The 12,845-nt window shown below is 44.0% G+C and overlaps 3 protein-coding genes across 4 annotated transcripts in view; all 3 read left to right on the top strand.

Annotated features, from left to right (window-relative positions):
* The window catches only part of PRKDC (protein kinase, DNA-activated, catalytic subunit), a 129,830-nt gene extending 124,765 nt beyond the window's left edge, over positions 1 to 5,065 (top strand). For both annotated transcript variants that reach the window (XM_081498002.1, XM_081498003.1), the window contains 3 exons: positions 297 to 485; positions 1,037 to 1,176; positions 3,151 to 5,065. In XM_081498002.1, coding sequence (XP_081354128.1) covers positions 297 to 485; positions 1,037 to 1,176; positions 3,151 to 3,355 — 534 coding nt within the window. In that variant the 3' untranslated portion in view covers positions 3,356 to 5,065. The remainder of the gene's footprint in view (positions 1 to 296; positions 486 to 1,036; positions 1,177 to 3,150) is intronic.
* A 2,658-nt stretch (positions 5,066 to 7,723) lies between these two features.
* LOC145509370 (histone H3.3C) lies at positions 7,724 to 8,774 on the top strand. Its single transcript, XM_081498016.1, has one exon. The coding sequence runs from the start codon at positions 7,794 to 7,796 to the stop codon at positions 8,199 to 8,201; it is 408 nt and encodes a 135-aa protein (XP_081354142.1). The 5' UTR covers positions 7,724 to 7,793; the 3' UTR covers positions 8,202 to 8,774.
* Positions 8,775 to 10,267: 1,493 nt separating this feature from the next.
* The window catches only part of SPIDR (scaffold protein involved in DNA repair), a 274,921-nt gene continuing 272,343 nt past the window's right edge, over positions 10,268 to 12,845 (top strand). Inside the window, exon 1 of the mRNA XM_081498011.1 lies at positions 10,268 to 10,327. The gene's annotated coding sequence lies outside the window, so the exon portion shown is untranslated. The remainder of the gene's footprint in view (positions 10,328 to 12,845) is intronic.

The following is a 12,845-nucleotide window of genomic DNA, read 5'->3' on the forward strand; positions in this document are numbered from 1 at the left end:
GTGGTTGTAGACAGTGTGCTGATAGATTAATTACATCACATGCTCCTATAAAAAGGTAGGAGGCTCATCAGAACGTCTTGCGTGGACTAGATGCACAGCTTTCCTGATGTCAGACTCCAGCTCTCCATCTCTGGGCTGTGTGGCTGCGTGCACAGACCGTGTGGTTGCTCCTGGGCACGGTGACCTCACACGCATATGGCCAGTTCCAGGAAAAGGGGAGCAGGTGTGCTCTGCATGCATGAGCGACAGCTGCAGGAGGCCTCACTCACCTGCCGTGCATCTCGTTTGCTCTTTAGTTTCTGCCTGTCCCTGAGTTGATGCCTTTCCGGCTGACTCGCCAGTTCATCAACCTGATGTCACCACTGAAGGAGACGGGGCTCGTGAGCAGCGTCATGGTGTGTGCGCTGAGGGCCTTCCGCTCACGCGCCAACCTGCTCACCACCACCATGGACGTGTTCGTGAAGGAGCCATCCTTTGACTGGAAGGTCGGTGGTTCTCCCCACTCTGCAGCTTTGTTCCAGTGTGCTCGTGACTGACCGCCTCTCCTGTCTCCTGGTGGGGATGTGTTTACCAAAGTGCTTACCTGGTTCTGTGCAGCTCTCGAAGTTAACATTTGGGATCATTTAGCTTGAAAATCAGACAAGAGACCTACCTTTTATTTGGAGGACACTGTTAGACTTGAGAGTATTTGTAACCCTTTGATGATGGGGTTTGGTTTCTTTTAGACAAGTTTTAGTTTTGAGTCTGTTCCACACAAGGTCTTCCTTGGTTGTGAAGACCGGTCTTGAGCGTCCTCAGCTCAGCCCCCAGGAGGAAGCGCAGCAGTGACACCTCCACAGGGAGGGCCGCAGGAAGCCCAAGTGTAGACCTCACGGTCACCATCACTGTCGCTTGCACTGCAGGGAGAGTGCGTAAAAAGCCGCAGAGCCCTTCCCGACTAGAGACTCAGTTTATTTTGAGATCGCTACCTGTTGGGTCTATTTGAATGTGACCGTATGTACCATTAAGCAGAGACAATCATGTTCCTTTCCCTCAGAATTTTGAACAGACAATGCTGAGAAAAGGGGGATCATGGATTCAAGAAATAAATGTAACTGAACAAAACTGGTATCCACGGCAGAAGATTCATTATGCTAAGAGAAAGCTAGCAGGTGCCAATCCAGCAGTTATTACCTGGTAAGCATTTATTTGTGGAAAAACACACACACACCAACATGTCGCTGTTCCCGGGAGAATCACTAAACATATTTGTGTGTGTGTGTGTGTTGTGTGTGTGTATGTACTCAGCCTGTGCTATCAGCCTGTCATTCCCACTGACAACGCAGGGGGTACAGCATGCAGAGGCCACCTCTCACTGCCCAGCGGGGTCCTGGCTGTAAAACATACACACACACACCCCAAACCCCAATCAGCCCGGCAAGGTCCTGACTCTTAATGTCCTGACACCACATACCCACCCCCCCTACCCCCCCCCGCCACACACACACCACTCCCCCGTCAGCCCAGTGAGGTCCTAACTCTAAAACCCACACCCAAACTCACACCACAGGCACACACACACACCCCACTCATCCCTGAAACACACACACAGACACACACACACACACACCCCTGCCCCAGTCAGCCCGGGCCCCCTCACCACACTCCTGGACCACAGACACACAGACACACACAGACACACACACACACACACACACACACACACACACACACACACAGACACACACACACACACACACACAGACACACACACACAGACACACACACACACACACAGACACACACACACACACACACACACACACACACACACACACACACACACACACACACACACACACACACACACACACACACACACACACACACACACACACACACACACACACACCAATCAGCCTGGGCCCCCTCACCACAGTCCTGGACATCTCTCCTGCATGAGGAGATGTTGTTTTTAAATTTGCTTCTATCCTTTCTCAGGACAAATAAACGTGACCCTGGTGACAGAGCCCTTGGGTGCACAGAGCATAGTGGCAGCTCATTAATACATATGCAGATTAGGTTACCTTTAACCTGCTGCCTAGCTTTCATGTTTTTCTGGTTAAGGTCTACAACAAATACAAATTTGCAGAAATGATTCACAAGAAGGAAAAAAGTTGGGCTTTCCCATTAATTAATAGTAAATAGTGACCATGGTCAGTTGTTTTTTGACAAAAATGCCAAGACCATTCAGTGGTCTTTCCAGCAAAGATCCCTGAAAGGAATGAAGGTGGAACTCCCACCCCAAATGGTATACAGAGTTAATTCAAAGAGGATCAAAGACCTACCTGTGAGAGCTAAAACTATAAAATCTTTAGAAGCAAACATAGGGGTAAATCTTTTGGACCTTGGATTTAGCAATGACATTTGACATTCTTAAGTTTAAAACCAAAAACAGAAGAGAAGGAGAAAAAAAAAGCATAAATTCATCAAAATTAAAAACTTTTGTGCCTCAGAGGATACCATCAGGAAAGTGAAAATACAGTCTACAGAATGGGGTAAGACATTTGAAAGTCATATAGCTGATAAGGAACTTGCATATAGAACCCATTAAAAAATTCTCATAGCTGAATAGTAAAAAGACCACCCAATTAAAAACATGACCAAAGGACTTGAACAGACATTTCTATAAAAGAACATAGACAAATGGCCAATAAATAAATGGAAAGATGCTTAAAATCATTAGTCATCAGATAAATGCAGGTGAGACTCTATACCCACTAGGATTGCTATTAATATAATCAGAAACTGGAATATAACAAGTTGTTGGTGAGGATGTAGAGACACCAGAGCCATCAGCTGTTGCTGCTGGGAATGTAAAATGGTGCAGTCCCTGTGGAAGACAGTCTGGCAGTTCCTCAAAAAGTCAAACATGGGGTCATCGCATGACCCTGTGTGCCATCCTAGGTAGGAACCCAAGGAAGTGAGAGTCCACACACACTCGCTTGCAGACAGATGTTCCCAGCAGTATTCTGTTTTCCTGCAGATGGAATCTTGATTTCGAGGTCATGAGCAGCAGAGAGTATGCTATGTGACCAGACAGAGCGTCTGGTTTGGACTGGAGAAATAACGTGCAGTTTGTGTCTATGTGTTGCTTGATATTCTTTCCAGTGATGAGCTTCTGCTGGGCCACGAGAAGGAGCCTGCCTTCAGAGACTATGTCGCTGTGGCACGAGGAAGCCGAGAGCATAACGTTCGTGCCCAGGAGCCTGAGAGTGGACTTTCAGAAGAGGCCCAAGTGAGGTGCCTGGTTGACCAGGCAACTGACCCCAACATCCTCGGCAGAACTTGGGGAGGGTGGGAGCCCTGGATGTGAGGTCCCCCGGAGTCAGCAGATAGGGCCCCTGTGTGTATGTTTAGAGACCGTCTTGAACTCTGATCCAAGCCACCAGTGACTTCATCTTCCCAAAGCCCCAGAGAGCAGGCATTTGTGTGTGTCTCCCTCTTGTACCACAGTTTATCCAGGTCATGATGAAGTGAATGCTGACCTGGGTGAGGGACTAGGCCGTGGTCAAGGATGAGCTTAGGATCACAGTGGACATAGAAGGGCAGGTGTATCCAGGCTCGTACAAGCACCGAATCATGGCACAGCAAACAGGCGCTATGGCCAGATGAACAGCTGTCGATGTTAGTGGTGTGTGTGAGCATCCCATGTGCCTTGGAAATTATGCCCAGAAGACTTTGTGAGAGTAACTGATGGGACGTTAGGTTGTATCAGCAGCGCAAGAATATGAACAGATCGGTGCACTTACGGCTTATTATATTTACACATGGTTGTGTAATGTGTGAACGAAAAGGATCTCTTTATTGTTGTTTGGAGTTGTTACCCAGTGGCTTTCAGAAAATTGATAAATAAACAAACACAAGGGAGTCAGAAATGATGTTCCCTGAATGCTATGAGAACTTTATAGACGTTTATCCCCAAATTTTCTCCTTGATTGTGATTTGACGTGATTGTGTTTGACATTTTAGAATATTTTTGTAGGTTTTCTCCTTCACATTTTTCTCCTCTAGCTTTGACATTTTATGATAGAATTGTCCTCTAGAAGGTAAAGTGTTGCGGAGAGAGAAAGTCTTGGTCTTAGCTTTGCTACCTTTGCTACTCTGATCACAGCTGGAAGGTGGATATAGGAGCTTTGCATTCCAGACTCGGGAATATTGAAAGTAGGCCTGGCACTTGACATTCCTGTTCTAGGAACATGAAGAAACCTCTGCTTGAAATGAGTCCTTCTTGAAGATAAAGCATGATTCTGGAGCAGCCGGGTCAGGTTACGAAATGCAGGATGGGAACAGGTTCCTGTCCATTCACCAAGCCTCGGTCCCCACTCCTCCCCAGCTGGAGCCTGTTTCAGGCTGACTTGAGCTTTGTGTTCAGCTTTCCAAACATTTCTAATTAGAGACTCTTGGATGATTTGGGGAAATAGTGAATTTTAGTGCCCCAACCGGGGATCAGATCCACATCCCCTGCATTGCAAGGCGGATTCTTTTTTGGGGGGAGAGTTTGGAGGACCATTTGTCCTTCAGTTTTCTTTTCACTTTAATTATTGTGAAATAGAATTTAAGTGTGGACCATATTCTCCAATTCTAGCTAAAGAGATAAGCATGTTTGTATATATGTGGACAAGCTTGTAGATTTCTAATTGTTGTCTCAACACTTTAAAATCACAGTTCCCTCCTTGGAGAGGTTAAGGATTGTTCCTATTGCTGTTGGCAAGGATAATCATGGACTGACAGTATAGATGAACGAAAAGGATCTCTTTATTGTTGTCTGGAGTTGTGGCACCATCTGTTACCCAGTGGCTTTCAGAAAATTGATAAATAAACACAAGGGAGTCAGAAGTAATGTTCCCTCAATGCTATGAGAACTTCAGTGTCTATCTCCACATTTTCTCCTTGCAAAACATTAGTTATTGAAAAACACACATTTATACCACGTTCAGTTGTGAGGTTTCAGAGCTCTACCCTATATAATTCAGAATCAGTCACTCTTTGGTTGTAATAAAATGTAGGCAAGTTGCCCTTTAAACTTGGTTTGGCATCGTGAATTTGAAAATGGACTGCTGTTGTCCACCGGGACCTCTTGAAATGGAGTTCAGATCAGTGGTGTGCCAGAGCCCTCTTGTTCCCACCCACATGAGCAACATTCAGAACATCAGGAATTTTGCCAGCGAATTGTTGAGCTCATTCAGAAAGTCAGCAAGCACTACAAATCAGGGCTTCTGTTTATCAGAGAGCCTGTGCTCCAGGAGACAGCTGGCATCCACGGTTAGAGTGCAGTCAGTCCACGCTTGGGTCCGTCCAGCCTGACGCCCGCAAGCTCCTGGATGTCAGTGTGGCAGTCACGTCCTAAGTGTCTCCTGCTGTGTCCCCTCTCATCCTGCACCTCTGCCTGGTTCCTGTCTTTATGGTCTTTGTCCTAGATCACTGCCACTGCCTCCCAGCAGACTCTTTACCACTGGAGGGACTTTGCTGGTGGTCCAGGAGCCAAGACTCTGGGTGCCCAGTGCAGGGGGCACAGGTTCAAGCCCTGGTTCAGGGAACTAAGATTCCCACAGGCTGCACGGTGTAGCCAAATAAATCAATAAATCTAGTACTAGAATACAGTTTAGGAAAGAACCCTGCTAGCCTGGAATTGAAGAAAAGATAGTTATCTACAACTATTGGGAAAAATACTGTTTAACACTTTGCTATATAAACAGGGCACTTTTGATTGACTATAAAGTAGGTGTGGTTTCTGTAAAGTAGTATAAAAAGGTTTTCTACAGACTGAATCTACGACCATAGAATTTATTTTCAAAACAGTTGGCCAGCACTAGGTACAGCCTGTAACTGTGTGATAGTGACAGTAATACAGTCACAGTGCTGCTGACCCCGTGAGTTTTGACCTCACGCTTGTCCTGTTCTAGGCAGCTGATCAGAAGCAGTTTGTCGATGAAAACATCCCCCAGAGGGACTGCTCCCCTGGGGCATGGTTAGACCCATCTCTGTCTTCTCAGCCTGGTCTGGGGGAGACCCTGCAAGCTGCCTCAGCACCAGTGTGCTCTCACCCAGCCCGGTGTGAGTGTGTCCGTAATTAACACTCGTTGTTGTCATTTTAATTGCTAAGTCATGTCCAATCCTTTTGCGACCCATGGACTGTAGCTCTTCGGCCTCCTCTGTCCATGGGGTTTTCCAGGCAAGAATACTGAAGTGGGTTGCCATTTCCTTCTCCAGGGGATCTTCCCCACCCAGGGATCAAACCTGCCTCTCTTGTGTCTCCTGCATTAGCAGGCAGATTCCTTTCTACTGAGCTAATTAACAGTGTTAGATGTGCAGAAATACAAGAAAGCTGCATTTTCTTCTTTATTTTTTTCCATGTTCACCATTTTTTAAAATTTAGTTTATTTTTTAAGTGAAGGATAATTGCTTTACAGAATTGTGTTGGTTTCTGCCAGACATCAACATATAAGCCACACGGCCTCACTAAGAACATAAAACGTTTGTGAGTCTCCTGTAGGTTTTCTTTTCCAGGTTGTAGAAGCTCTCTGTTAGCACAGCACTCTGGGCCTGGAGAGTTCAGAGAATCACTTCAATAATGTGACAGCCTCGTCCATTTAAAATGGAATTCAATGCCAGCTTCCCTTGGAGGCCTTCATTGAAACTCCGTGCATGAGCCGTTCCTATTGTCACTTAATAATATCTCTCATGTTTGCCGGCCAGTGACAGCATTGCTCAAGTTCATTAGGCTGGACTGGACTTCCCTGGGATGTGTGAAGCCTCCCACAACTCATTCTGCATCTTGTTTGGAGCAAGGAGCAGCAGCCCGTGCCATGCTGTTGGGGATGCGAGCAGAGATGGGTGGGGTCGGGGGCTGACCCCTGCAAGGTGGATTCTTAACCAAGTGGTTTGATATTTAACAAGAGTAAATATTCCAATCCACGAACACAGTGTCTTTCCTTTTATTTGTTTTTAACTTTCAGCAGTGTTTTGTAATTGTACTAGTTTTTGTTGTTTCTACTCTTCAATTCCATTTTTGAGACAAAGGATGGTATATGAAAATGACATACTGATATTTTCTGTAAAGTTCATGAAGGATATGTAGCCCAGGTATGCATGTACAAAGGAGAGCATGTCACCATGAACCCTTACAGAGCTGGGAAAGAACACGGTTGTTTTAAGAAGTTACACTGCTAGCATCAGAAGGAAGAGAAACATTGATCTTGATGGCTGAGCAGGCACTCTACCTTGCAGGAGCTGTAGTTAATGTGACATCAGACACACCCTACATCTCTCTACACACTAAAGGGACCGGAGGGAGAGAGGAGGCCTGAAGAAAGAACTTTTTGTTTAATTTTTCTTGTCCTGCCTTCAAATAGAAATTTTTATTTCATCACACTTTAGCGCTTATATTAGAAAAGAAAGATTGCAAATAAGCAACCTAATGCTACATGTTTAGGAGATAAGAAAAGGAAGAGCAAACTAAAGTTGGTGCCAGTAAAAAGAACACAAAAAGAAGCAGCAAGTAAAACATTGATTCTTTGAACAGCTCACTGATACACCTCGACTGATTCAGAAAAAAAAAAGAACCCAAATATCTAATACCAGAAATGAAAGTGGGGCGCAGAGCGGTTTGGTCGCTCGTTGGAAGTAGTTCTTCCGTTGGTTGCAAGGAGTTCTTCCCGTATCTCAGCTACTGCGGGTCTTTGGGCAGCGGCGGCGGCGGCGCGGCGGTTGGAGAAGCGGCCTAAAACCTCGGCGGCGTTGGGTACAAGAAAATGGCTCGAACCAAGCAGACTGCTCGTAAGTCAACGGGTGGGAAAGCGCCCCGCAAGCAGCTGGTCACAAAAGCAGCCAGGAAAAGCGCCCCCTCTACCGGCGGAATGAAAAAACCTCATCGCTACAAGCCGGGGACTGTTGCGCTTCGAGAAATCCGTCGTCACCAGAAATCCACCGAGCTTCTGATCCGGAAACTGCCTTTCCAGAGGTTGGTGAGGGAGATCGCCCAGGATTTCAAAACCGACTTGAAGTTCCAGAGTGCCGCCATCGGTGCGCTGCAGGAGGCTAGCGAAGCATACCTGGTGGGTTTGTTTGAAGATACTAATCTGTGTGCCATCCACGCTAAGAGAGTAACCATCATGCCGAGAGACATCCAGTTGGCTCGCCGGATACGGGGAGAGAAATGAAAGCTTAAGTGAAGGCAGTTTTTATGGTGTTTTGTAGTAAATTCTGTAAAATACTTTGGTTTATTTTGTGACTTTTTTTGTAAGAAATTGTTTATAATATGTTGCATTTGTACTTAAGTCATGCCATCTTTCGCTCAGGATGAATGCAAAAAGTGACTGTTGACAGACCTCAGCACTGTTGCTGAGGAGTGACAAGTTGCTATTATGCAGAAGGGATGGGTGATATTTCTTGCTTCTCATGTTGCATGTTTCTGTATGTTAATGATTTGTTCAGTAGCTATTAAGGTACTAGAATTGATAAATGTGTACAGGGTCCTTTTGCAATAAAATTGGTTATGACTTGATCCAAGTGTTTAACAATTGGGGCTGTTAAGTCTGACCATACATCACTGTGATAGAATGTGGGTTTTTTCAGGAGTGAAGATACAAGTCTTAACCACAGTGTAACTTACAGTTTCCTTTAAAAAAAAAAAAAATGTAAACTTGGCAGCTATAGAATACACTATGTGTATTTACAATAGCTAGTTTATATATTGTAGTGTCGACATTTTTAAATTAAATGTTTTACATTGACATGTGGTGGAGAGTGTTGTCTTTAAGGTGTGTGTAATTTAGAGACCGATAGGTTTTCTCCTGAGTAGACTGCACTTGTTTATGTAGTAAAATGCTTTGCGTGTTATACCTTGCATAAGTCCTCATTCTACCACATATTAAACTAACCCTCTAGCTGATAATGCAAACACTAATGGGGAGGGGGATTTATCTATAAGGGCTCTAGACTATAATACAAGTTATTCACACCAGCATCATCTGTTACTAATGTAGTAGTTAGTGCAGCTTTTCTTTGCGTTGTGATTGGTCTCATAACTATGTTGAACTTTTCTCTACCAAGGGGGAACAATACCGAACTTTTTTTCCTCTTTGTATTATAATAACTGTCAGGGTAAACTTGGTGTGGGGGAGGGACACAGCTTCAGCTTATGGAAGCTCTGCCAGTTAAAATGGTGTTCATGTGGCATTGGTTCTGGGAAAAATCACTTCATAGAGATGGCTTTCCAAGTGGTTTTAAAATTTATCCTTCTATTGAAGTTTTTAGGTCAATTATGTATGTTGACTAAATTTACAAATAAATGTTTATTCAAAAAAAAAGAAATGAAAGTGGAGACATCAACCTTACAGAAATAAAAATTCCTAGAAATATAAATTACCAAACCTGACTCAAGAAATAGAAAATCTGAACAGATCTGCAATGAGACTTAATCAGTAATTAAAAATGACCACCCCGCCCCCCCTCCACAAAGAAACGGACAGTATACTGGTGAATTCTACCAAACACTGAAAAAGAAGTGAACACCAATCCTCAAACGCTTCCAAAATATATCAGAAAGGGAAAAACTCCCTAACTGATGCCAGGAACCCAGCATTACCCTGATATCAAAGCCAGAGGCTCTATAAGAAAACAGTAGACCAATATCCCTTATGGACACTGATGCAGAAATCCTCGATGAAACACTCGGAAATGGAGTCCAGTAGCACTAAGGATTACTCACTGGCACAGGGTACCATCCCAGCACTGCAGGGGTGCTTCAGCATCTAATACCCATTGCTGTAATGCACAACATTAACATACAAAGGAAAAAAACAGCTTCATCTCAATGCAAAAAAGTATTTGACAGATTCAATACAGTTTCACGATAAAAATCACACAGCAAACTAAGACTAGAAGGGAACTTAGTCAGCCTGACAAAGGACATTTATGAAAATCCACAGGTAACATTCTACTCATTGGTGAAAGAGAAAACGTTCCCCTCAGGTCAGGATCAAGAGAAGGATGCCCACTTTCACCACTGCTATTCAACACTGCTGGATGTTCCAGTCAGAGGAGTCAAACAAAAAAAAAGATTCAAGTTAGGAAAGAAGAAATAAAACAATCAGACAACTAACAAACAACATGATCCTATATACAAAAAAAATCCCAAAGATTCACAAAGTACTGCAGATAGTAAATTAATCCAACGGTAATTAACTGTTCTTACCCTCTTCAATACATCTGTTCTCAGATATTTTTGCTCCAAAGAAGTGATGGAATTTCACTGCTGGAATCTGGAAGCAAGACTCTAAAAGAGGTATCCTTATCAGTGGGTGATTGTCCAAATATTTATTTTTTGGGAGGATGACAGTAGAAAACTTATTCCACCACCTTACTGACATCACTCTACTACATAGCTCTCTTGAAAAGAAGGTTTCAACATATAACTCAGCAATGTAGTACATGCAAGATACACTGCTATACACAGTTTCATAGGTATCTAAGCATAACCAGTAACACATGTACTTAGCTTTGTTACATAGTGTTTCAACATATTTCAATTATCACAATTGTACATGTATGCATACAGTAAAAGAATGAATGTGCAAACATACAGCTAAAAACAATTTTTAATTCCAAAAAATAGTATGCACCTACGTTGCTTAACCACAGAGGTTTAGTACACATCAGTAAAGTAGGAAGTAAGTAACTCACCCTATTGAGTAATTATGTGCATTTTTTTGTATACCTATATCTCAATAAAGCTGGGGGAAAACAAAGTATGTTTCACACATATACTTCTGTCCATAGTAATGTACCCACCAGTCTTAAATACACTGAATTACGATACACCATTTAATAAAGGGGCAGCCATGCCATGCACATGTAAACACAATGTTTCTAACATCTCAATACAGATGGACACTCGCCTAACACTGTTAAACATACTGTTTCAACAAATACCATTCAAAGGTCAGAGTAAGACTTAGGCGCAGAGTTCAGTTTAGAGTCAGACTGAGGGTCAAGGTCAAAATTGGATTTAGGGTACCTGGAGTGTCTGGTCCAAGGTTAGCTTCAGGGTCATTATGAGGGTAAAGGTCAGGGACAATTGGGAAGAGTCAAGCAGCAGATGAGATTCAAGCTCATACGGTCAGGACGGGTTCAGGGTTTTGGTGAGGAGGTGAGGAGAAGGGTCAGAGCTGACAAGATGTTCATTGTGAGGTATATGGTCATCAGGATCTTCACGGTTAGGGTCAAGGTCATGCCGGTGGTAAATGGCAGAATTAGTGTCAAGGTTAAGTTTAGGATGAGGATCTAGATCAGGGTCAATGTCAAAGTTATGAGGAAGGTTCTATTCCATATCAGGGTGATTATCAGGGTTAGGAAGATGGTCAAGATCTAGCCTGAAGTGAGTGTGAAATTCATAGGGTCAGGGTAAAGGTCAAGTTCTGGTCTGTATGAGGATTGAGGTCAGTTTCATGTTAGGGGTGGATATAAGGGTGATGCCATCATTGACTCAATGGACATGAGTTTGAGCAAACTCTGAGAGCTAGTGAAGGACAGGGAAGCCTGGCACGCTGCAGTCCATGGGGTGGCAAAGAGTCAGACACGACTGACCAACTGAACCATAACAAGGGAGAAGGTTAGGTCACGGTAAATGTTAGATTCACTTATGGTGAATGAGGGTGTTTATTCGTTCTTAGATCTGTGTAACAAATTGACACAAACTAGTTAGCTTAAACCAAAAGAAGTGTATTCTCACAGTTGTGGATGTCGGAAATCTGAAATGTAGGTGTGGGCGGGGCCATACCCTCTCCAAACGCTCCAGGGGAGGATCCTCCTAGGTCTCTTGCAGCTTCTGGTCCCCCTGCAGCTCCTGGGCTTGTGATGGCGTTACTCCAGTCTCTGCCTCTGTCTTCGTGTGCACTTCCTCCATGCCTGTGCTTTCTTCTTTTCCATGTTTCAACATAGATCACAAACAAACTAGTACCTGCTCCACCCACAATGCAACGGCATTCAGCATATCTCATCTTGAGGTCTCAATTCTGCAAAGGCCCTATTTCCAAGTAAGGTTACATTCACGGGTACTGGTATTAGAATGTAGATACATGTTTCTGGGGCTACTATTCAAGCCAGCATAGGGTCAAGGTCAGGAACATTTAGGGTCAGACTCATGGTCAAGTCTCATACAGGCTTAGGTTAGTTTCAAGGTACAGCTGAGAGTAAGGATTAGCATGTATGAACATTCAGTTCAGTTCAGTCGCTCAGTCATGTCTGACTCTGTGACCCCATGGACTGCAGCATACCAGGCCTCCCTGTCCATCACCAGCTCCTGGAGTTTATTCAAGCTCATGTCCATTGAGTCAGTGATGCCATCTGACCATCTCATCCTTTATTGTCCCCTTTTCCTCCTGCCTTCAATCTTTCCCAGCATCAGGGTCTTTTCCAGTGAGTCAGTTCTTCACATCAGGTGGCCAAAGTATTGGAGTTTCAGCTTCAGCATCAGTCCTTCCAATGAATATTCAGGACTGATCTCTTTTAGGATGGGCTGGTTGGATCTCCTTGCAGTCCAAGGGACTCTCAAGAGTCTTCTCCAACACCACAGTTCAAAAGCATCAATTCTTCGGTGCTCAGCTTTCTTCACCGTCCAACTCTCACATCCATAACTTGACTACTGGAAAAACCATAGCTTTGACTAGACATACCTTTGTTGGCAAAGTAATGTCTCTGCTTTTTAATATGCTATCTAGGTTGGTCATAACGTTTCTTCCAAGGAGCAAGCATCTTTTAATTTCATGGCTGCAGTTAACCATCTGCAGTAATTTTGGAGCCAA

Source organism: Giraffa tippelskirchi, chromosome 6 (genome assembly GCF_054371585.1).
Source record: "Giraffa tippelskirchi isolate mGirTip1 chromosome 6, T2T-mGirTip1v1.2.pri, whole genome shotgun sequence".
In the NCBI taxonomy this organism is placed as follows: Eukaryota; Metazoa; Chordata; class Mammalia; order Artiodactyla; family Giraffidae; genus Giraffa; species Giraffa tippelskirchi.